The sequence below is a fragment of the Artibeus jamaicensis genome, unplaced genomic scaffold (genome assembly GCF_021234435.1).
Source record: "Artibeus jamaicensis isolate MK-2021 breed Jamaican fruit bat unplaced genomic scaffold, CSHL_Jam_final scaffold_474, whole genome shotgun sequence".
In the NCBI taxonomy this organism is placed as follows: Eukaryota; Metazoa; Chordata; class Mammalia; order Chiroptera; family Phyllostomidae; genus Artibeus; species Artibeus jamaicensis.
The window spans coordinates 44,112,217-44,137,020 of record NW_026522046.1 but is presented as its reverse complement, the minus strand read 5'-3'; the positions used below and the strand labels follow the sequence as shown (position 1 = coordinate 44,137,020).

The 24,804-nt window shown below is 47.6% G+C and overlaps 1 protein-coding gene and 2 pseudogenes across 1 annotated transcript; 1 reads left to right on the top strand and 2 right to left on the bottom strand.

The window, feature by feature from the left end:
• Nucleotides 1-974: 974 nt before the first annotated feature.
• On the bottom strand, nt 975-24,378 carry LCA5L (lebercilin LCA5 like). The gene is made up of 8 exons (XM_053657841.1): nt 24,307-24,378; nt 21,278-21,609; nt 15,197-15,711; nt 12,665-12,802; nt 5,722-5,806; nt 4,267-4,370; nt 3,985-4,102; nt 975-1,696 (listed from the first exon to the last, which is right to left on the bottom strand). Exons 2-8 carry the CDS (start codon nt 21,600-21,602, stop codon nt 975-977), a joined length of 2,007 nt encoding a protein of 668 aa, XP_053513816.1. The 5' UTR covers nt 21,603-21,609; nt 24,307-24,378.
• On the top strand, nt 1,963-2,159 carry LOC119048851 (uncharacterized; annotated as a pseudogene).
• On the bottom strand, nt 8,948-10,101 carry LOC119048833 (putative protein FAM10A4; annotated as a pseudogene).
• Nucleotides 24,379-24,804: the final 426 nt, after the last annotated feature.

The following is a 24,804-nucleotide window of genomic DNA, read 5'->3' as shown; positions in this document are numbered from 1 at the left end:
TATAGAAAAAGGGAGTGATGGACCCTCGCCCTTCGGCTTTGATACAGCCTAAGTCCTCATTCTGTCTTGCAAGAAGTCTCCTAATCTTGTGGCTGCCTTACGTCCCCTGCCTGACTTATGCCTGCAACAATGCGGAAGGTGGGTGTAGCCCTGTGTTGGAACAGGCAGTTAGTTCCCCAGGGTGATCAGGCCTAAGAAAAAATACATAGAATTCTGTGAAACTTGCTAAGGATGTCCTCAGTTTTCCGATAAGAGTTTGAGCAGGAAATGAGTTTGTTTCCCAAACTTTCATAGCCCCTTAGCTAATTGACCCTGACTCAGAATAAGCCCTCATAGTTTTCTTTGTATGTTATCTGTTGCTTTATTCTTATTGCCTGACAATGATTGATAAGCTTTATCGGCACTCTTGTGCAAACTGCACCCAACAAAAGGCCATTGAGGAACAGGCTCCTGGCCTTTCTCCTCTGAGAGATTGGCCACCTTTCCTCCCCAAGCAGATCATGTCTTGGTAGACTTATTCTCCATGGCGGATGGGGGGTGCGGGGGGACTCTGCAGGCAGAGACCCCCCCTCCCCATTTTAAAAAATGACTTATTTCTTTAAACATTTATTTTCTGGGTCCGACGGGCGAAGTCTTTGCTGATCTGGTCCTGCTCTGTTGCTCCTCGGTTTTCTTACCACCTCGTTTTCACGTGTTTGGTGGTGATTTTTTTGGACTGTAAGTTTTTTTTTTTAAACATTGTGTCAATGTCTCAGTTATAGAGAAAAAAGGTGTAGTTTTGTATTTGAAATACTGTCATTAGCTAATATACAATGGATTTGAAAAATTAGATTAGCAATAAAACAAAACCTTAGTCAATTACCCAAAGTCAATGTACGTACTGAAAACACAGAGACACATACACCAAACTACAAGGTTAAAGGCGCAAAAGAACCAGACTGGCAAACCAGAACGTAGTAGAACACTGATCTTGTTTAAATAATTATTTTTATTTTTCCTTCTGTGGGTGAAGATGACTTGATGGAGTTCACCACAGTCACTTTCGAATCTCCAAAAGCGTTGCTGGCACAGGCCTGGCCGGGGGGTGGCGGAGGCATCTTCGTGCTTCTCCAGGTGTCCTCGGGCCCCTCTGTAGCGGCACTGGCCCGGTCACTTTTAAAGACGTAGCCCGACCCAAAGAGCTCCTCCATCAGACTGCTTTTCTTATCCCTGAAAGCTGCGCCTGCTGCCTTTGTTCGGGAAGACTTCCCGAAAGAGGGCTCGTACGCGCTGGCAGATTGCTCTGGCTTCGGGCCCTCCGCGCACCCGCGCCGCCTGCCTGTGCTGGGGTTGCATTTCCTGGAACCTGGGGTCAGGCCCCCGGAAGCAGGGAGCCCGTGGTGCAAATTTTCAGTAGCGACTGTAAACGAATAACGCTTTCTCTGTCTGAGGAGCATTTTCGTATCTGGAGCAGCGTTTTTATTCGGTACCTCGTCCGTGTCACTTATTTGTAGGCCTTTTTTAACCCCTTCCTTGGCTGCTTCGTCTCCCTGCTGGCCTCCCCGGTCAAGGTGAATGACTTGAATTCTTTCCGGCGGTAGTTCTCGTTCTTTTTCTAAAGCGATTTTCTTCTCTTGATCTGCTTTCTTCTCTCTCTGTCTTCCAGTATGCTCCGGGGCTGCCTGCACTGTCAAGCGTTCCTCTTCCTTGGATAAATCTGTATTAGAAAAATAATCAATTTGGGGAGCCGTAAAATGAACAGACTTTTATTTCAAGATGGCATGCATGTTTGTCACACTTGTTTACACCTCCTGACAAGGACAGTAAAGTGACAAAAAAGGCAAGAAAATAAATGTATACAGCACTGGAATACAGGCAAGGTGCTATTAACCGGCATGAAATGTTGCATTCTCCTAGAACATGCTGTATGACCGAGAAGTATGAAACCAAAAGAAAACTGATATTCATAAAGAAAAATTAGCAGACTATATACTTCAGGGATCAATTCTATAGTGTGTCATTAGAGAAGTTTCTCTGAATCTGTAGAGCACCCGAAACCATGAGGAGGAGGCGCAGTGTTCCCTCCTGAGTGTGTTGCTTTTGCAACTACCAACAGCTGTCAATGATCCTTCTGCCCTGACTTTGGAAGAGTAAGAGGAAGGGAACACAACCTGAGTGGTTTCTAAAAAAAAAAAAGAAAGAAAAGAAAACAAGATCTGCCTATAAGGTATTATTAAAAGTTCCAACACCACCAACTGGATGCAGTGCCAGTTAAGACAATGAGGATACTTTTCATTCACACAATTGGCAAGTAATTTCTAGACGTGGTGAAAATACAGGGCAATTGGAGCTTCCATTCCCCATCAGTGGGGGTGTAAGTTGGCATAGCTTATTTAGATAACAATTCAGCAGTATCTCACAATTTTATATGAATATAGTCTCAGCCACAACAACTACACTTCTAGGACCAAACCTTACAAAAGTACACAATGGCAGTGTAAGGACTTTACCGAGCGTGGTCAATACCAGCGAATCGGCCTAGAAGCCCAGCAGGTCATGGTTAGATAATGACATACTGCAGCCTGTGGAATTCCGGGCATTTGTGATAAAGAACAAGGGGGTGTACAGGCCCCGACAGGAAAGCGTTTCTCGGTGTGTTATTAAGTGAAACAGCTGCGTCAGGAAGGGCGGTCCGTTCCCCGACCTCGCCTCTTACAGGCAAAGACATACCCGAGTCCCGATGCACAAGCCCACAGAGACCACCCACATATTCCTCACACGAGACCATTGTCTGATTACAAATTGGAATGGCCAGTCATTTGTGGGGACAGTGCTGGACACCAGAAAGCTGGCAAACTTTCCACGTGAACACATTCTGAAACCAAACCATTTATGCTCCAGGCAAATAAAAAAGGAATTATAGTAAGAGAAGAAATATGTCTCAAGAATTAGTGGTGAGCAAGATCTATAGTTAATTCTAAATGATTGTTAGCGTTATGCCCTGTGACCCTTAAATGTTAAAGTTTGGAGACTGGTGGAATGCTTGTGTCCCACCTCCACCGCCTGCAAGCCCCCCCCCCCGCATGCCTCGTCCCTCGTCTGGGTTGTGGCACTGGGCTCCAGCGGCCTCCTTGAGGAGGCAGATCTGGTCCCTCTGGTGCGGTGCAAACCCAGGGTGACAGCTTCGCACCAGAGACAGACGGCCACCAGTCCAGAGGCAAGGAGGCTTAAGCATTAAAGGCTGGTGCCACCAAGACCCCTGGTGCTCTCTATCCCTGTGGCAGCAAATGCCCAGTGAACAGGTCCTTGGCCCCCCTTGGCCACGGCCTGATGGAGGTGTTGCCCTACCACCTGGGTGGGCTGAGGGCTCACTTCACCCCACAGAAGCGTTCTGCCCTGACCTGTGCCCAGAGCTGCAGGGAAGCTCTGGCGATCGTGGGACAGGAAATGCCGAGCACCCCATTCTGTCCAAACCGCTGCCTTCTGGACATGCCAAGCAGCCCTGCCAGATGCCGTGTGCTGATGGGCTCTTTGCACCCAGGAAGGGGCAGGACCTCATCCCGACTGGGCCCTTGTGCCCTCCAGGGAGATGAGCCTAGGTCTGTGTCCAGCTTATCCCTCTGGGAAGCCTTGGGTCGGTCTCCACTAGTGGCGATGCCACCCTTCACTCAGCTGGGCTTGGTTTGCCTCTCAGTTTGTCAAACCTGAACACGTTGTTGAAGGGTCCGTACGAGGACAGGGAGCGGCGCGGCAAAGCAAGGGAATGAGTAACTGGGCTGAGGAGTGTGGTGGTTTCTGCTGGGTGGGGAGGGGATGTGGTTGGGAAGGGCCCACAGTGTGTTCAAGGGGACACTAATGCTTGATTTCTTAGGATAGTGGCTATGCAGTGTTAATTTTATAACAATTCTTTGAACAGTATGTCTTTTATGTGTACTTTTATATGCAGTAATTCACAGCTTACAAAAATCTATAAGAATAAATATGAATTAAAAGCTGTTACATTACCTTCGTACTTTCTCTCGGAGTGTTCTTGGCTTGGTAGTTTGCTGCTGTAGCGAGGGGCTGCACGGACTGTTTCCATTGGCTTTTCTTTATGACCAGTGTTTCCTGTTGTCCTTTTACCCTGCAATTCAGAAGAGCAGCAACACCTGGTCTTTTGGGTGTAGATGCTGTGAAATTGTATTTCGTGCAATGCCTACAAATACTTTAGTGCAGCACCAGTGACTGTGGCCTGTTTTTGTGGAGGTTGGTGTAATTAGATGCTGCAAGACTTCAAATGGGCTGTACCTTAGTCATCAAAGCTGGAGCGTCTTCCGATTTCTGGGTTTCCTGATGTCGCGTACTTGTTGAAACACCCGTCCTGTCTGCTTGCACTGATTTTGTTGAAGAAACTACAGAATGGGTACATTATGTGTAAGAAACATATCTGACATTTGGAAGCAATCTTGATGTTTCGTATAACATTACTGACACTGTGCAACGTAACGGAACAAAGTACACTAGATATTTTCTAAAACTTTTCAGCACAGGTTAACCATTTGCTGCTGTTGTGTCCCCCCTGCCATTGCCCTTGTTTGTCTCCTTTTGGGCCACAGAGCTCACTGAAGTGCCTGTGGCTGACTCCAAAGCGGGCAGGCACCTGGCGGGCCTGCGCTGCCTCTGAGGGCCCGGTGGCCCCTGCCTGCAGACGGGGTTCAGGGCTCGGATGCCCGTGGCTGTGGGCGTGAGTGCCCCACCTCGCACTGGAGCCACCACAGCCAGTGCTCAGGTGGCCCGGGCTGAGGTGCGTGACCGCAGAATCTAGGCCGCATTTTCCCCGGGGCATCATTGTGGTTGAACGGCCACCTGGCTGCACCTGTCTGGGTCTCTGCTGGCTGCTATTCCAGATTATAAGCCAGAGGCCATGGCCTTTCAGAGTGGCACAGTTACTTCCCCTGACCCAGGGCGGGTGCCCCTGCTGTGCCATCCTGAGCCCGGTGTTTCACTGGGCACTCTTGTGGGGCGGGAAGTAAGGACACCTTGTCCCGAGGGGAAAGTGCTACTGGGGAACAAGAGGTAGAGACTAAGGGCGGCGGCAGTAGCAGCAGCAGCAGCAGCACGGGCAACCTGAGACACATGGTGCTGGGCAAAAGAAGCCAGACATGAAGGGTGACTCCGTGTCTAAGAAGTCGTAGAACAGGCAAACTGCACTGTTGGGACAGCTGGGACTCAGCAGCTGCCTCAGGCCAGGGATGCGGGTGATGGGGCTTGAAGGGGGCACGAGGGCGCCTCCCCCCTCCCCTTCCCCAGACATGGCCTTGACCCCATCCTGACTGTGGCGGTGGTTATGTGGGAATAGACACGCATTTGTCAAAACCCACCGCCTGGCACACCTAGGATGGGTGCCTGGTAGCGAGGCAAACTCTACCTAAATAAAGTTGGCTTTCAAATCCATACCCTGGCTAATAGATACTCAGAAAGTTCAACATTTGGCACCCACGTGCCTCCCAGCTGCAATTTCTCTCGTTGGACCTGCAGTGAGAACACATGGGACTGAGCCGGTGGGGAGGCAAGAACGCGCATTTCTCTGTTCTTTTCCAGCTGTTTCAACCTCGGCAGGTTCTTTATTCTTCTAAAGTCACAAAATGTGTTTTAATGCCTAATAAAATGATTTTTAAAATATCCACTATTTTGGTGATCTAAGTTAGGAAGATCTGACTAGACTCTTAAGAATAGATTTTTGAGGAAAAAATTAAAACATACCTTTTGGATAATCTTCTCTGTCATGTAAATTTTTCAGTATCCGATTAGCGTAGATGTTTTTAATTTCAAGCTCTCTATCCTTCTCCTAAAGAGAACCACAATACCAATTTTTCTATAAACATTTGTTTTTATCAACCTTGATTTCTTCTAGAAAGCAATGTAAGTGAGTTCAGGAGTCTCTGAGTAAAATCTATAATTCTAGCAGAAATAGAAATAGGCCATATCACTGTATTTCATTCCCGACATCAAAAAGCACTTCTTCACTGAATGACAGACTATTGTGATTGGGACAGCAGTTTTGAAGCTTCCAAGTCATCTTCTTTCACTTCTTCCCATCCCCTGACATTTATTATTCTTTTCCATGGTGCCATGTCGTGGCCACTAGCCATGCCGTGATTTGGGCCAATTAAAGCACATAAACAAGAGTGAAATCTTACCCTTTGTGACAGCATAGATGGACCTAGAGGGTATTATGCGGAGTGAACTCAGTCAGCCAGAGACAAATACCACACAATTTCACTTATTCGTGAAACCTAATGAACAAAATAAGTGAACAAAACAGAAACAGACTCCTAGGCACAGTGGTGGACAGAGGAGGGGTTGGGGCTGGGTGCCCAGAGCGAGGGGACTGAGAGGTGCAAACGGGCAGTCACGGGACAGTAGTGGGGATGCGGTGCGGGGACTGGAGTCAAGAGTGTCCTAACAGCCAGGTGGGTGCCAGGTGGGCGCCAGGTGGGCGCCAGGTGGGCTCTGGAGATATCCGGGAGGGGGACACTTTATAAAGCGTATGATTGTCCAGTCACCAGGCTGTGAACCTGAAACCAGCACAAAATAATATCGAAAGCCAACTGCAGTGGAAAAATAAACTTAAAAAATAAACTAATTAAAATGAAACTAGATGAGCATCTCCGCCCTCAGCCCTGCTACCATCACTCCGCACAGCCGTGGTCGGCACAGACAGCTCTCTGTGGTCACGGGCGCACCACCAGGCAGGCCTGTGTTCACGTGGCCGGGTACGGACACTGCCCCTCAGCTTCAAATCCCAACATTCTCTTTAAAGTCTCTGCCAAATGAAAGGTTTGAAATCCTAGCTTGTTGAGGAAAAACCAGATTTGATTCAATACCGAGCGTGCCTTCTTACACATACATCACGAGGTGATCTGTCAGACCCAAGAGAACTGAGTTTTAGTCAGAACCAGTCGACAGGAGGTGGGCCTGTGAGTTCAGGTGTCCCCCACATCTGGTCAGAGAGGAGAGCCTGGCGGGGAGGGTCCGTCAGTGGGGCACAGGGAGGGACAGAAGAGACCTTGAGAGTTGGAGGGGCAAGTTTCGATTGTCTGCAGAATTCAGTTAGAGGGTCAGCACGTCCTTCAGCCCCAGAGAGCAGGAGAGGCAGGTCAAGAGCTGCTGACCGACAGGTGCGGGATGGCCGCTGGGGCCAAGAGGAGGTGACAGGAAGGACAGTCCTTCATTCTTGGAACAAAGGTTTAAGTGGTGGGTCACAGCCCTGGCTGGTGTGGCTCAGTGGATTGAGCCCTGGTCTGTGAACCAAAGGGTGGCCAGTTTGATTCCCGGTCAGGGCACATGCCGGGGTGCAGGCCGGTCCTTGGTCGGGGTTGCATGAGAGGCAACCACACACTGATGTTTCTCTCTTTCCCTTCCTCCCTCTCTTCCTCTCTGTCTAAAAGTGAATAAATAAAAAAACAAACAAAACCGCCCTGGCTGGCATAGCTCAGTGGATTGAGCGCGGGCCTGCGAACCAGAGTATCGCGGTTCGATTCCCAGTCAGGGCACATGCCTGGGTTGCAGGCCAGTTCCCAGCAGGGGACTCATGAGAGGCAACCATACATTGATATTTCTCTCCCACTCTTTCTCCTTCCCTTCCCCTCTCTCGAAAAATAAATAAATAAAATATTTAAACAAACAAACAAACAAACAAAACCATTAGTTGGTGGTGGGTCACAGGGTTGGGCCTGGGTCCAGAACCACAGACAACAGGTTCAGAACACAATCCACGATACTTGCGGGTGAGGTCAACTGGTCAATCAAGAGAAACGACAGGAAGAAAACCCGTGTCTGGGAACACCCTGGGGACGCCCGTGGGCTCTTCGTAGGGAGGACACAGGCTCAGAGTTCAAGGGGAAGCGGAGTCATGGTGTGGGGCCCCGTTGAGGCCAGCACGGGGGGCTTCTGGGAACTGGAGGGGGAATGAGGTCTGAATGGACACCACCTTTGTGGCAGGGGAAGCCTGGAGCCCGGACATCAGCTGGGGTGCAGGACCTCGCTCAGAGCCGTGGCAGGCTGACATCTGTGCCCTCACTGTGGCCCATAGCCCAGACGTGGAGCGTGACCTGGACTCGGGGCTGGGCGACCCTCCGCCATCCACTCCCATAACTCCTTTCGTCTTGTGAAATGGAAACCATGTCCCCACTAAACACGCAGTCCCCGAGCCCTGGGGAACCACCACGGTGCTCTGTTCCGAGACTGACTACTCACTGCAGGTACCTCGTGTTAAGTGGTATCACAGTGTCTTTTTGCGGCTGACTGACTGCTCAGCATGCTGTCCTCAAGGTTCACCCACGCCGTACGTAGCATGTGTCAGAGGTCCCTCCCTTCTAAGGCTGACCGAACTCCATGTTTCATGTATAGAACATTGCCCTTACCCGTTCACCGGGGCAAACACAGTAAGCAAAATGAACTTGTTGTAAGTCGCTTGCAATGGTGTTTCTCCGATATATCAGCACTGGAAAATCAGCTTATTTTTTTCATTATCATTTGGATTTCTCGGGGATGCTTTTCAATTTGTTTGCATTTCCTTTTGCTTCATAATATGTAAAATATTTACAAGGTTCCAAAGTCCTGTTTACCAAAAAGATAGTCCAGAAATCTGGGTTCTATTATCCGTTTCTTCTACTGTAATCATTACCCTACTTCCATCGTTACCCTGCTACTGTTTTTCTTTTAACAATATAGGGTAATATGTGGATACATTTGTATTGCTTCCTTTTCTTTTCTTTTCTTTTTTTTGGTAAACAAGAATGTAGGGTTGAACACACCCTTTCCATTTGTTTTTACATATTCTTAAGATTTAAAAGTGCTCAAACTTTCTAACTCCCAGTAGGAAAACATTACCTGAAAGAACACCGCAGCACAGGCCACTGTCACATGTCGCAGCCGCCTGTGGGGCACCGGGGCGGGGACTTTCTTCAACGTGCCCCAGCCTTACTCACAAGAAGGCCAGAGGGGCCCCCTTGTGTATTATTGTGACATCCACTGGGTGATCCAAGTTGCTTTTCCTTCGCCAAGGGCTGTGTCTGTCAGAAGGGTGTGACGCTTGACCCGCAGCTTTGGCTGACAATTTACTGATGAGATTCATAGCCCTTGGGTTGCTCTGACATTTTGACATATTTGCCAGGTTCTGAGCCCCATCCTGGAGGGCCACCATGACTTTTGGATCTTGCGTGACGGCAAGACCCTCTGGATCCCTGAGAATTTCACTGGGCCCAGCGTTGCTATTCCAGACACGCCTCTGGGAAAGCCGCCTGGAAAAGAGCTGCGCTGCCCTCCTGACTGTCATCTGGCTTCTTCCTCCCTCTGGGCTCTCTCAAGTTCTTCCAGAGCCTTCTTAACCGTTTCTGCTCTTTCTTTGACCTCTTGCTCTTTACGGTTCTGCTCATACTTGCCCCGATGTTCTGCAGCTTCCTGGGCCCTGGGTTGAGCTTCTTTCAGCACTGCACTGGCACCTGCATCATAATCCAATTCACACGCAAGCGCAAGATGCTGGGCTGCTCCTTCCCAATGACCCAGAAGTCTGCGTGCTCTCCCTGGCCTTTTATGAGGCTGAGCTGAACCAGGATTTATTCCAATAGCTCTGTCACAGTCTCGGATGGCCGCGTTTGCTTCTGTAATTTGATGAGGATGACACTGGCTCTCCTGCCACACAGAATGGCCAGGTGAGGATGCAGCTCCATGGCACCTGTGAGCAAGTCAGTGGCTTTCTGTAGCTCACCATTGTTCTCAGCATCGATGGCAGACACTCTTAATTGTTTGCCTGATCCCTCATCTCAGTTATCTCTATGTTTTCACCTTCCATTTCTTGCAGGCGTCAGTGTCTGCTTCAATCACATCCTCATTGTCAATTGCCAGATCACTTTCCTCACTTGCTGGTTTGTCTGTCTTTATGTCTCCCTCCACCTTCTACCATTTTTTTCTTCCTAATTTTCTTCTCATTTGATTTCATGAGTAGCAGGTGGTATTTCACCTCCCATGCTCTCCACCCACTCCCTAAGGAAGCGCATGGGATGCGGAATGCCTGGATCCGCTGTACACATTTTCACGAAGGCCTGAGGCTCGAACCATGCTCAGTTTGCAGGGATCCATGGCCAGGAAGTGGTGGGAGGCAGCAGGTGGGGCTCAGGTTGCTAACTGGGCATGGGCTGTATTGCCCCCTTTTCTTATATAATAGCATACTACACACTTTCCTCTGCCTTCCTTTCTTTTCTTTTTTTTTTTTTTAATTTTATTTATTTATCTTTAGAGGGGAAGGAGAGAGGGAGAGAAACATCAATGTATGGTTGCCTCTAGTGCATCCCCTGCAGGGAACTGGCCTGCAGGGAACCTGCCCGCAACCCAGGCATGTGCCCTGACTGGGAATCGAACTGCAATCCTCTGGTTCACAGGCCCGTGCTCAATCCACTGAGCTACACCAGCCAGGGCTTGCCTTCCTTTCTTGACCTATCAACGTATCCTGGAGATTATTCCTTACTACTGTATGGATTCCTCATTTCTCTTTACTCATGCACAGAAATGTATTGTGTGTAGGTTTATTTACTCTTTAAAAATAAATTTGGATTCTACTGTATATAGGATTTTGTATCTTTCTTTTCATTAAGCATTTCATTAAGTATTTCTCCTGTTAAAATTTTAAAAAATTTTAATTGTTCAAGCATAGTTTTCTGCTTTTTACCCCATCCCAGCCCACCCCCCAGTGCTCCCCACCTCCCTCCTGTTTCCATCCCCCCTTGTGTTAAATTGTTTTTTAATGACTACATACTATTTATATGCATGCATATGGTGACATATGAAAGCACAAAATTTATGTTAAAATTCCTTGATTGTTACTCCTATGGGTGTGTGTATGTGTGTATGTATGTTTGCCTCAACCAGTGGATCTTAAAGCTTTGTCTGTTAGCTTTCTAAGCTGGTTGCTATGGTCATGTACAAGGAACTATTCTGTGTGTCATGGTGAACGTAGCCCAGTCCTACTGGAAAACTGACAGGCGTGAGTCGGCACACAGGAAGCCAGATCCACAGATCGGCTTTCCCATGGGAAATCAGGCCTACATTGTACCTAGGCTGCTCTGAGGCTTGCTTTTTGCTAAAACTCCTTCATCCTGGATTGAGGCAAAAAATGTTTACTGCTTATCTCTAAAGTAGCTTCCTAAAGTCTGTGCTAAACCTCCCAAATATGGAGTGTAATCAGTTCAACCACCTTTCCCCCTGATCTGTAACATCCTTTTCTTTGATCTAATTAGCAACATTCTTTCCTCTGTTATCTGGTGGGGATAGTGAAGGCTGGCGCCACAGCCAAGGCTGTACAAAGCCGCACTGCTTGCATCTGCTAGGCAGATCAAGCCAGCAGCTGGCCACAGCCGGAACCCGGAGCCCGCAGGGGTTGAGCAGGAGACAGATAACCGCAGGCTTCAGCTGAATGCACTGTAACTTTTGCAGAAGATGTATGTATCAGTTAGATAGCCTGGGAACGGAACAGTCTGTGCCTGCAGCATCGCCCTAAGTTTGCAAGCCTAAGTTTGCACGTCAAATGGGTGCAGGGACCATGTTCGGGGCTCTTTGTCTCTCCGTCAGAGGACAATGTCCCACCTGGTTCCCAGTTTTCCTTAAACTATCTGTATTGTGTTTTTCTTCATCCCCCATTGACCCCACTCAGGGACCCCCACTCCACACTGGTTGTGGCAGTTATCCGTAACAAGTAATCACCTACAGCAAACCTGTGCATAGTAAATGAGGACCATCCTCAATGTAATGTACCCAGAAAAGCAATAAAAGCCTGTCAAGGCAGGGGTCAGGGCCTTCTCTCACTTAGAGAGTGGCCATGCTGTCCCTTTTTCTCCACAGGACTTCTGCAGTCCGTGTGAATTTGTTCATTGCAGCCACGACACACGGACCCCATGGGCCGGAGTCTGCATCAGTCATGCCCAATTTGGGGTGCAGTCCACTCTCTGAATTCCCTGAAACTCCACAGAAGGAAGAACCCCCTCTTCCCTTGCTCTACAGAGGGAAAACCGACAGCCAGCTCTCCCCTCATCCTCTTCTCCTGCCTCTGAGTGCTCTCAAGGCTCCTGGGAAAAGGTCCTAACAATGTTCTTGCCTCAAAGAATCAAGCTTAGATTTACTAGATGAAGCTCGATAAAGCCATCTTTATATTTCTTAAGTGTCTTATCTAGCTTTTCCAACTTGTTGGACATTTTAGAAATCTGGAAGGCAGACATAGCAAAAGCCTGAAAAAATATTTTTAATCCTCATTTTTAAAAACACTTTAAAAGACAGTTTCTCAAGCCTATTTGCAAATTACTCTAATTTAATGTTATAAGTTAATTTTTTAATTAAAAAACTTACACTGGGTTCCATTAAAATATTAAGAAAATGCAATAATATTACATCATGTGATTAAATAAAATATTACAAAGTGCTGTCAATGAATAGAAGAGAGCCCTGCTTTTGCTAATGAAGCGCATGTGTACCAGGCTGCTAATGCATCTTAATAATTCCAGGTCCTCCGTCTGGTCATACAGCTGTAGGGAAAACCATTGAGAGACATATTTCCCAAGTTAAATCATTTAAAGATATAATAGGCATGAATAGCTCTGACAATTTGGGAAGCACAATTTCACAGATTTTGTTACATTCTGCTTGAAAAGAGTACCTTAAGTTTTTGGTGAAGGTGTCTGACTTCCTTTTGCAGAGTCTCCTTAGCTGTCTGGGCAGCTAACGTCTTCTGGCTCTCGACGGCCAGCTGCCGACTGAAGGCTTTGGTCTTCAACCTCAGCTGCTTCTCTAAGTTCTGAAAACAGTATACATGTCAACTCTGCTGTAACCAGTGCACTTTTATTAAAAGCTTCCATCCCCCAAATCCCAGATTAGAGAATAAACATCGTGTTTTGAGCCTAATGTTTTTATGTTCTGGAATTTGATAAAACAGTTTTTGAACACGTTCTGAAAATCAGTACACACAATCAATGTCACCTGTCAGACCGAGGCAGTCCTGCTGACAGGAAGGACTCTGCCACCTTGGTGTCACGCAGAGAGCCCTCACCTGACAGGTCAGGAAGCTCTTGGACACCGTGACTTCAAGTGAGTGATGAATAATGAAACCAATTGATATAAATTAGAGCTGCATTCCCATGGCATAGCTCTGGTCATAAAAACACCACCAACCCTCTGAATAAAGACCAAAAACATCCTAATATTAAACATTGACATAGATGTGAGCTGTCCATACATTTAAGGAAGATGAGTAAAAACCAGATTAATTCTTTTCCAACCTTCTGATGCCAGTTCAGGGTCATGTGTGGCCAACAGCTCAGGTGCCAGTTGGGACCCACCCTGGACAGGATGCCCTTCCAGGGCAGGCACACTCACACCCACGCCCACTCATGCTGGGACACAGAGACACACCGAGTCCCCTCAAGTGCACACCTCTGGGGTGCAGGAGGGAACTGGGGCCCCCAGAGAAAGCCCACGCAGCTGTGGGGGGAGGAAATGCAAACTCCTCAGGACAGTGGCCCCCGCCAGGAACCCAAGATCTTTTTCTCATCGATGTTGTAATGAAACAGGGTGAACGAAACATTATTTGAGGACCTGCTGTATTCGTTAAAAACCTTCCAAGCTTTTCTTTCTGAAGGGCTGTGCCGCATCGGTGCAGACCGCCGTGGACTGGGACCGAGGCTGTCACGGGGACTCACAGGGTCACACACAGACGGGGGGGACAGCTGAGTCAGCATGCACGCCACCCACACACAGGCCTCGCCGCTGCAGGGTCCCCTCTCAGGAGGGAGAACCGCGCTGCCGGAGAGCTGCTGGGTTGGGCCCTTGACAGAGGCACAGCCAAAGGCCTTTTCTTTCCTTCTCTCACTTTTTCCCTAAAGTGTCATTTCCCTCATTATAATATTAGTTCCTTTTCATTAAAGGAAACTGGGAAATATGGTCAGCTTAAACAATGAAATGATCACTAAAAACCCCACTCCTTAAAATACTAACCTTAAAAAAAATACATGTTTTGGCCCACATTCCGCACTCCACACCAAGATGCCCTACAACCAAGTGAATTTCCCACACAACTAAGTGCTTCTAATAAGAAAACACTCAATTTCTTGAATTTCCTTTGTTTTGCTTATAGATATAAAGCACGTAGATGAGATAAAAATACATTTACTTCTATATGACAGACAGGAGCTAATATGGACCCAATATTCCCTGTAAGGCCCATGAAAGAACTGTGATATCCTAGTTGCATGAGTGAGAACAAAGCTGCTCATTATTTTCTGTTGCTCACATGTCCATTTTAGGTGAGAACATTTTCTTTGAGAATAGAGGAGGATTTTACCAAAGGAGAGACAACTGAGATTTAAAAAGTGAGTGAAATGAATTGATATTTTCTAGTTATTTCAAGATCATAGAAAATGCTGCTTTCTTACCATAGTGTGTTAAAGAATTAAACGGTAAATTAATTCCACTTATATGTTTATGTCTAAAGAGACCCAAACTATCTGATGGGAAATAAGCAGCATTCTCATTATAATCAAGGTGTTCTGACAAGTTATCCCCAGGTTTTGGACAAATGGAATCCCCAGGCTTTGGACAACCATGTGTTGCCAAGGAAAATCAATCCATTTGTTTCTTCACTTATTTTAATTTTTTTTCCCTCTCGGTTCCCAGGAGTATTATGTGGGAAAAAATTTCTATTTCTAAAATACCAAAATTGCCTACATGGTGGTGACCAGACAAACTGGTGAGGGAGAATGTCAGGACAGGCAGTGAAGGGACAGGGTTTTAGGGAAGCAGCCTGTCAATAAAGTTTGCAGAAGAGGGTTGGTTTCTCAGGCAGGTGGTACCTAACACAGCACGACACAGACAGCACAACACAAGACAGCACAGCACAGCACAGCCCTCTCAGCGGTGAAAGGTCTCTGCTCAGGAGAGGACCACCCTGCCCAGATGAAGCGTCCCAGGCTTGCTTGCTGTAACAGAAGGGCCCTTCCAGATCTGGGCTCTTTGTTTGTCCTTCAGGCCAACCTCCACACAGTGTTTCCTGCCCCCTAGTGGACAACAGCCCCGCTGCAAAGGCTGCAGGGCCGGCCCGTGGGGAGGCTTTGCGAGGCTGGGTGTAAAAAGCGCAGGTGCGCCCCTCTGTATTAATTCTGGAACCTGAACGTGTCCAGGCCTCTGCAATACAGACCTGTAGTTTTTGGTCATTTTCCTCCATTTTTGTTGTAAGAATAGCCAGTCTTTGGGTAAGTTCTTCCCTCTCTGCAAGACTTTTGTCTTCGGAAAGTGCCTGGAGCGCCTGCAAAGCGTCTTTGGTCTTCAGCAGCTCGCTGTCCGTGTCTCTAAGTTTCCTAGATACAGTTCTTTCCTTTTCTCTGGATTTCCTAAGTAGCTGCCTTAAATTTTTAACTTCATTCTGATGTTTAAGCATAATCTGAGGTACATTATTCTGTGAAGTCTCATATTTTCCTATAGCTTTCAAGTGCCTAAACTGAAGTTGTTTCAAAAACTGGTTTTCTATGATTGTGGCTTCCAACTTACGGTGTATTTCAGTTAATTCATTTTTTAGTTCTTTAATTCTATGGAGCCTCGCTGAGAGTATGCGATGAGTCACAGCCTCTCCTCTCTGGGCAATTGTACTGATTTTCGAATTTAAAAACGACACGTTCCAGTTGTGCTTTTTTTCAACTGAGATTTCCTTCCGGCCTGTGAAGCAGATAATCCAGTTTGTCACTAGTAATATCTCCATCTCTATAGATATGCAGATATGCAAATATAAATGTATGATACCCCCGCCTCCTGCACAGATACACATACTCATGAGAACTAACAGGGACAGCACCAATGTTTGATGAATACCCATGCTTAGGCTAGGTACTTTATACATAATATCCCATTTAATACATTAGGTCGACAGTAGTCTATTTTATAGCTGGACATTTTAAGTCTGCTGTCCAGGGCTCCATAACTACAGAGGAACAGTGGATTGAAAACCAGGTCTTCTTTGACTCTGAAACCTACACTTGTTTCTTTTATGAAGCTACACTAAAATTCATGATAAGAGGTAACATTTATTAAGTGCTTACTGTATGTCAGCCGTTGAACTAAATGCTTTATATAGATCATCCGATGTAAACCTTCTAACAGTGTTATGAGGTAATGAGGGTGTAACATTAGAGCCCAGTGTTGTGTAAGAAGATCTCACACACTCAAAAGGACCCTTTAAAAGCCGTCACACTGCGTGAGTATATACATCCGGACATTCCATCTCTCAGTAAATCCAACAAAGGCCATCTCCCCCCATTACTTTGGCACTAAATGCAGTGGATAGGGGGCTTGTGTTCAGGAGCATGTTTTAAACAAAATGTTTCTGAACAATATTATAGCAAACTTATAAGTACCAAGTTTCTATAATTGAATTTGAGAATGTCAAATGTATGTGTAACATCACTGTATTGTTATCCCATTTAATTATTTATTTCTTAAAATATCAATTTGCTGTTCCATTTATTTATGCATTCACTGGTTGATTCTTGTATGTACCCTGACCAGGGATTGAACCTGCAACTTTGGCGTATCTGGACGATGCTCTAAACAACCGAGCTACCAGGCCAGGGCCTGTTATACCATTTTAAAGATGAACAAACTGATGTTTAGCAATGTCACTTGTCAAAGGGCACAAGGCTAGTAAGTGGGACAGACCCCTTAGGATCTTGGCCAAGCATGGACACATCCCTGAGACCCGGCCTAGTATGTTTAGGGTGGGGAAGCGATTCTGCCTGGGATGGAAACGGTGAGCCAGGAGAAGCAGAGGGTGCTTGCTGGGAGTAAAGCGTTTGAACCTCGGCTGTGATAGACCAACCACATGGGTTTGACCGCCATCACAGTATCTGCATCCCATCAAGAACTGACCAACTGTCCTTACAAATGTGCCTCCACTGGTGTTTATTTTCCCACTGGTAACAATTTAGGAGGGGCTATGGTTGGATATTTGAGTATTTGGGGGTCAGCTTTTGAGGACAACGGAAACTGGAAGGCAGAGCAGGCCAGACTCTGTGTCACACACCAGAGGCCAGGAACATGTGCCACGGTCGCGGCAAGGTCACCCCTGCATAGCCTGGGCACTAGACCCAGGCCATGTGGATTAGGCTGGATTAAAACAGTGGTGTGTGGCGACTCCCAGGTTCCACACCGTGTCCAGCGTGACTGAACTTGACCTCCAACTTGCAGTGTCTTCCAGCTCTTGGGTGGTGTGCCCCTGGACTGGAGAGGGAGTTCCTGGAGACTAGAAGGGTGAGCTGTGGGGGTCATGTGGGCAGTGAGGCTTGCGTCCCTGTCCCTTGTGTGTTCTAGTGACTGGAGGGCAGGCAGTTAGTGTGGGTGGGTCCCTGGGGACTAACCCCCCAGCCCGGGGTGAGGATGTGCATGGGGCATGTGGGGGCTTTGAAGAGAGGAGTCCTTAGCCTTTTATAGGTCACTCAGGCTTCGATAAGGAACACGTAAGTGAAGAAAATGAAGGACCAGAGGCCCTCCCCAAAACGTTCTTGTCTGCACTACGGGGCGGGTCTGAGAGGGTGAGCCAGTTAGCCTCAGAAAGGTAAATGCACCCTCGGCACTTGAGTGGTAGACAGCAAATTCATTATATATATCTCACTCATACTTATATAACCGTAAAGCTTACAGAAGATTAAACTCTAATGTAATCACTAATGATTTTATATCTCATTATTCTAACCTATACATAATAAGGGTAAGACTTATAATTTCACTCTCATTTCACACAGTTAAAGCAGATTTAGCTCAATGATAAAAATACTTAATTTTTAAAAATCTTTACCCAAGGACATTTTTTTTTCCATTGGAGAGAGGGAGAGAGGGAGAGAGGGAGAGAGGGAGAGAGGGAGAGAGAGGTTGATGTGAGGAAGAAACATCGATTGGTTGCTTTCTCCTATGCACCCAGATGCAGGATTGAACTCATAACATGGGTATGTGCCCTAATCAGGAATCGAACCTGTGACCTTTTGGTCTACAGTATGATACTCCAACCAACTGAGCCACACAGACCAGGGCACTTAATTTTTAAAGCACTGAACTAAAACACTCAATTTAAGCTGCTTCATCAAAGATGGGTACATTTAAGTCCTTAGTGAACTGAAAAAGCACTTTCCACACTACGTACAAGGCGCTGCGCTCTTCTGAACAGTCCTAAGGAAGTGCCTGCACTCTCCCTCCCCCGGCTCCAGCTGCTCCCTCCCAGGGTCACCCTCACCCCCAGCCCCTCCGTTCACAGGGCTGTGGTCCTCCTGGCCCCTGCGTTTCCTTCCCCTGCCCCCCCCCCCCGCCTCCTCCAGTCCCTCTCCTGGTCTTTCCCCTTTGGTTCAGTGTCTCGTTTCCTTCTCGAGGCTTCCGCGCCCTCAGTCTGCTTCTGCTCCTTCCCCGGGGCAGTGTTCCCACTCATTCCTGGTGGCCCGCCCTCCACCAGGTTCCCTCTCTTCCAGGTAACACTGTATTTCCCCTTAAGGGACAAGCCGTCTTCCACCGAGGACCAGCGTAAGGGGAGGGGCCGAGAGAGGCCTCTGCCCTTTCCTCTGTCCACAGTTCCCGGCGTCAGTCAGTCAGTCTGCCGGGGAAAGTCTCTTCACCACCGGCTTCCACCTACAGCTGACTACAGACAGCAGGGCAAACGGTGTCTCCACACCCAGTGTGGTAAGAGGACCTCCTTCCGGGATGCCAATTATTTTGGAATGACTATCACACATTTTAGCATTGTCCTGACAAAGCACAGTAAAGAAGGACATACGGGGGTGAGCAAAAGTAGGTTTATAGTTGTGAGTGTGCAAAACACAGAGTTTATTCTTGTTTCATTATTTATTAATTATTGTATTATTTTCCATACAAATTGTAAAAGCTACTTTTTGCCTCCCTCTGTATAATTGAAAGAGTGCTGAAAACACATTTTCTACAAAAGAAGGAAATAACCAGCTTTTGAAAATGAAATTGTAGAAATATATTGCTTGCTAGTTATCTTTCATTTCAGAGAAGGGGAGGGAGGGAGAAGAGATGGAGAGAAGCACTGATGTGGGAGACACAGCAGTTGCCTCTCACATGCCCCCAACCAGGGACTTGGCCCATAACCCAGGCATGCACTCTGACTGGGAGTTGAACCTGTGACCTTTCCGTTCACAGGCTGGTGCTCAACCCACTGAACCACACCAGGCAGGGCTGATGTTACTATTCTTTAGTGAATTCCAGGTCTCCATTGGTGGCTCCTAACCTAGTGTTCCCAGCCCCCAAGGGTCAGACACCTACACATGAGAAAGCTGAATGGACACTGAACGCCCACTTGAGACGGGGCTGCGCTGGCTAGAAGATTAAGCCTCTTTGGGTTAGAATTATATTAATTACTTGCTGCTTAAATTTCTTTGACTAACACATGCAAAATATGAGCTGTAAGAGAACAAAAGAATGAAAGGATAAACCAAAGCAATAATCTATCATTCTGTGACCAAGCTTAATGTTACAACAAGTGTTTCAAGTTCATAATGCACCCTCGGGAGCATATAATTTGAGTTAAAGATGCACCTGGCCCTGGCTGGTGTAGCTCAGTGAATTTAGCACCAGCCTGCGAACAAAAGGGTTGCCAGTTTGATCCCCATTCAGGGCGCATGCCTGGGTTGTGGGCCAGGTTCCCAGTGAGGGGCATGTGAGGGGCAAACACACACTGATGTTTCTCTCCCTCTCTCACTCCTTCCCTTCCCCTCTCTCTAAATAAATAAAATCTTTAAAAAAAAGATGCATCCAATATTTAAAATAATTTCAGAGTATTCTATTTGTACACAAAGGAGTCCCTTCAGAATTCTGACAGTTCAGGTGGCTGAGTTAATTTAGCTTGCTCCTGATTTATGCAAGGTATCTTGTATAAAACATGTAACACACAATAAATATCTGTGGAACAAATAAATGAGAAATTGATTTTTAAAAGTTAAATTTTAAGGTGCTTAGAACTCAATGAAGTTCATTTGTCACAGAAAGTTTCACAAATGCCTTCTCTCTGTTCCACAAAGTGCGGACTCAGAGAACGTGCAGTAGGGACCCAGGATCCCTGGTCGTAAACCCAGGAAGGGGCCACCCCGCCCTGAATTGGGGGGTTTTATTTTTTAAGGTGCATGTATGGTATTTTCCATGGTGCTTCCTTCCCAGTATGGTCAGGGACAGCAGCAGCTGTGGAAGCTGACTGCCGTGTGGGTTCTGCTGAGCCTGGGGACCGCTCCCAAACGCCCGCTCTCCCGCTAAGACAGCAGGAGCCGCACTTCACATCTCTTGCCCTTGGCCTCACCTTCTAGTGAAGGGGCTTCTAACCTTTTGAGACTCTGCTGAAAGCTGTGGGCCCTTCTCCCTGGAAGAGTCCGCGAAGGCGAACAGGCAGAAACAGTGCTAGCCTTTCGTCAGCTCCCAGGCACGGGTCTTAGATTCAGAATCCACGCTCTCTAGCCAGGAAGAGGGGGAACTGAAGATGCTAGATGACCCAGAAGTGGCACGGAGGGTCCTACTCAGGCTGGGAGTGACAGCTGGATGTGCCCCCCCAACTCCCCAGGCTCTGTTTTCCAGCTGTTGACGTTGGCCATTCTCATAGTCACAGTGGGAAAGAGTCTGGTGTAACTGGCATAAGGAATAGGTGTGAGCCCATGACTGCCTGCCCTGGGGGGAGGCGGGAGTGAGGAGACCGGGGCTTTCACGAGGCTGGTTCTAATTTGGACAGTTAGGGGCTGATGGTAACGGTACTTCTAAAATCCACCAGGAAATGACATTATCAATAACCTTTGGAGCCATCTCTGTTCCCAAAGACTATCTCTGCCAGTTTGCCTCACCGGACTTGGAGACCGTCTTCTTGGGCTGTCGAGGCAGGGATGTATTGTTCATTGGTAATTCAAACTGTGATTCTTCAGCTGAGAAGAAAGGCAAGAAGCCAGTGAAATCCAGGTATAGTGGTGCTCTGTAACAGGGCCACCTGTTAACTAAAAACGGAACCAACCTCACTAGGAGGCCCCAGTAGCAAGCCGTGCAAGAGGGCGTTACATTTTATGCCTAACTTTCTGTTATTTTGTAATATTCTTCCTCTATTTCCTAACACCTTCTGTAGCACTTCACTTAGAATGCGCATGTACAATATGGAGAAATAATAAAATGGTATGGGCCGCTTCTAATATTAGTGCATGAAATAATGTTATTGTAACCACACCTTTGATCTCAGTTGGGACGTTTAGCTTCTTACCCTTAGGCTGGGAGACTTTAGAAACGCAGTTTTTCTTCTCCTCCTTTTCCCCCTTTACCGCAGGCTTCTCTGAGTAATTTTTATGAACGGCCGTTTCCGAACATTCAGAGAGAAAGTCCTCCGAATAATCGTCGTAAGAACTCAAACTCCGGAAGGAGCACGGGGACCGGCTGCCCCCGGCGCTCCCGGAGGAGGCGTTGTGGTTCCCGGGACTCGCAGCCGTGCTGGGGCTGCCCCGGGGCTCTGCCGACAGCCTGCTGTGCTCGGAGGCCACGCTGGGGAAATGCTTGTCCGCGTGGGTTTCTGCGGTGGCGGCCAAGGACATGGCAGACCTGGTGGAAGGAAAGCGTCTTTAGATGTATGGCTGCGGACGTGGAAACAAACCTACGCTTTATGGCGTGTAACTATAATGAATCATTGAGAATGTGAAACAACACCTTATTTTGAAGTACTTTCTGGAAACATTTCAGTTTGGTTATTACATTTTATGTTTTTCTACATAAAATATAGGCTGCCTAAGCCTAGACTTTGGTGAAATTATATCCACAGGTGATATAAGATAAAGTTCATGTCGGGTAGAGACACTGACGACAATTCATGAGTTAGTGAATCACACTCCCATTGTCTCGGCCTGGCTGCTTGTTGGCACGACTTTCGCCTTGGTCAGAGCTGAAGAAAGTGACAGCACTGGCTGAGTCCGGGTGGCCCCCCCACCCCGTGTCTGTCCAGGTGCACGTGTTCACACTTACTGAGGGTGAGACCTCACACCTGTGAGGTGAAACGCGGAGACTGGGTTGATCTACGTGACCCACGATTGTACGGATTTGTGGGCTTTGGTTCGGGAAATTTGCATTTTTGTGTTTCACCTCGGCCACTATAACATGAGTACGATTCCCCTGATTATATTCAACGTGATCACAGAAGCAGCGGTTCAGAAAAACACGCTGATTTGCATAAGAAAATCATCCAGGGGTGGGAACTCCTTTGAAGAAGATGCACCAAGTTAATAATTTCCGTGTGTTTAGCAAACAACGAACCATATTTTCAATGATACAGAGAACGAACTTTTATAAGTAATGGATTTGGAAAAATCAAACTGAGTTTGTCTTGTTACTATACAGGATCTGCCAGAAGGAAGGCCTGCTTGAGTGTGGTTGGTAGGGTAATAAATATGGGTGTAATAATTCATAGTTTTAATTTGAACATTTCACCTAAAATGTCATATGCTGTGCTGGAGTGTGGTACTGTTATGTTACAGAATTACATGCTTATAGTTTTGCAATAAAAAATGGGTATTGTTTGTGCCAGACCCTGTATGTTTAACTCTTCATTGTGCAAAGTAAAAATATTATTTGGGAACTAAATAGTACAGTAGACTTCAAACAAATATATTTAAAAGACAAAAACTTGAAATTTGGTAAAAATGAAATTTGATGGTGTGACCCTAATATCCAATCAGGGCCATATGGTGTCGCACGGTCAAAAGCCCCGGTAACCAAAGGCCACGACTGGAAACTAATTGAAGGCCCACACAGATTCACACTTCTTTTGTGTAGGGCGGTTTAGTTCAAACCAAGCACAAGCTAATCTGAACACAGTAGTTCTTCATTTGCGGGTCAGGACTGCCTCAGAGAGAACGGGAACTCAGGCACTAGAAGGGCAGCAAAGGACCCCCTGAAAAAAGTGAACTTCGGTCGGAAACCAGGCGGCGTGGCATCTCCAGCCGCTGCCGCACCCGGCTCGGCAACCCCGCCCTCTCCACACCTGCCTGCTGCCACAGCAGTCGGAAACACAGCAGTCCGCCTCCCGGGGCCTCTAACGGGAATCTTTTTCCCTTTAATATTCACAACTCGTCTGCTTTTTATCAAGAAAGCAAAAGAGAAATCAACCATCATCAGGTCCTTGCCAATAGGAATCTTAATACCACTCACTCTGCTCAGATGTTTCCCCCCTAAATGCTTTTTCCTCTTTCTAGCTTTCTCCTCTCCGAGTGAAACACATCGGCAGCTCAGAATCTCCCTGCTGCCGGAATCCTGGCCCAGACCTCGTCTGAGCAAGGTTTAGCATTAGACTCAGTATTTCACTGGTGCTTTGACTTCCTACAAGCAGCGTTCACATCCCGTAACCCCAGCCACACGAAGGGAAGAGGCTCAGACAGGATAGGGCTGGCCACGAACCTGATTGTCCGTGTTTCCCAGCTTCAAGGTCAGGGCTGTTTTCATTAAGCATCATGATGGCAAACTACACACTGGTGGTGACACCACACAGTCCAAATTAGGGACTGGCCTGCCCAGCCCTTCTGCCTTGTCACTGTAGGCGGAAGCGCAGGCAAAGACCCTTACTTCTGAAGCTCTGTGTCTGGATTAAGAGACCCTGGTGGACCACAAGTGTCCTGCAGCACCCCTCGGAGTCTCACTGGTCCTCGTCTCTGGGAGCCCGTCCCCATCTCTTCTTGCTCACGACCTTAGCCCCTAACTTCCTCCCCATGCTTCTAGACAAAACCAGATCACCTGAACAATGGTTGCTAATCCACGGAATAATCTGCTTTTTGACCAGTTGTTCCCGATACAAGCTGAACTTTGGCCGACCTCCCCCTCTCCCCCATCTCGGAACACTCCTTTGCCAGCACTGCGGGATAAAGGCCTCCGTCGAGAGTGTTCTTCATGTCACGGTCGCAAACGGTCCCACTGCTACAATGCTGGGAGTAGCCAGAGCAGGTGGCGGACAGTTTGAAGGCCGACAGACTTGGGTTTGAACTGGGTCCGTCACTTTGGTAAGTGATCTTGGCCATTTGTAAAATGTGAATAAGAAGCCAGTTTCACAGGGTTATTACGGGGGAAGTGAGACTGGACAATGCCCCTCCCAGTACTGGCCACACGGTAAGCAACCAACAAACAGCAGTCCCCCTCCTCAGGAGAGCCCTTCTGGGACAGCTCGCACCAGGGTGCCCTCAGCAGCCCAGGGACCCTTATGCCTGCCTGGGACGGACTCGACCAAGAGCCAGCCCGTTTCACCATCAAATGCCTCACCTCGAACGACCCCTTCAGCAGCCTCATGAGACTGAAAACTCCCTGAAGGTAGACACTGGGGCTGGTCCCGGTCGTCACACCAGGCCTGGAGTGCTGCTGCCACACGGCCACCACTCGTGAATGCCTGGAGGGGGGCCCTCCCCCCATGCACTGTGTGCCAGGCACAGAGGCAGAGCCCCCCCCCCCCACATTAGTTTCTTAGCCATGATGACAGGGCTGGAGAACAGGCGTCACGAACCCTGTTTTATAGACGAGCAAACTCCGGCTCAGAAAGGTCAAGTAGCTTGTCCAAGGCCCCTAGGAGTGTGGGAGCTGAGTTCCAAATCCGGGTCTGTCTGCCTTTAAAGTTCTTCTCGCTGCTCCACGCTGCTCGACCCAAAGTGGACGCAGTGTGACCCAAGTCATTCGCCACTGCAGCTTGAAAGGGTCAGAGTGTGTGAAAACTTGCGGTAGGCCTTGCGGAAGTGCACGCTATTTGGCTTGCATGATTTTACCTCT

What these genes read in the sequence shown, in the direction of transcription:
- LCA5L (XM_053657841.1), bottom strand. Translation starts at nt 21,602, where the DNA reads ATGTCCTTGGCCGCCACCGCAGAAACCCACGCGGACAAGCATTTCCCC. An exon ending in TAAAGTCTCCCAGCCTAAGG is followed by an intron (nt 15,712 to 21,277) that starts GTAAGAAGCTAA and finishes TCTGCTTCACAG; the next exon opens with GCCGGAAGGAAATCTCAGTT. An exon ending in CAGAGAAGATTATCCAAAAG is followed by an intron (nt 4,371 to 5,721) that starts GTATGTTTTAAT and finishes CCCATTCTGTAG; the next exon opens with TTTCTTCAACAAAATCAGTG.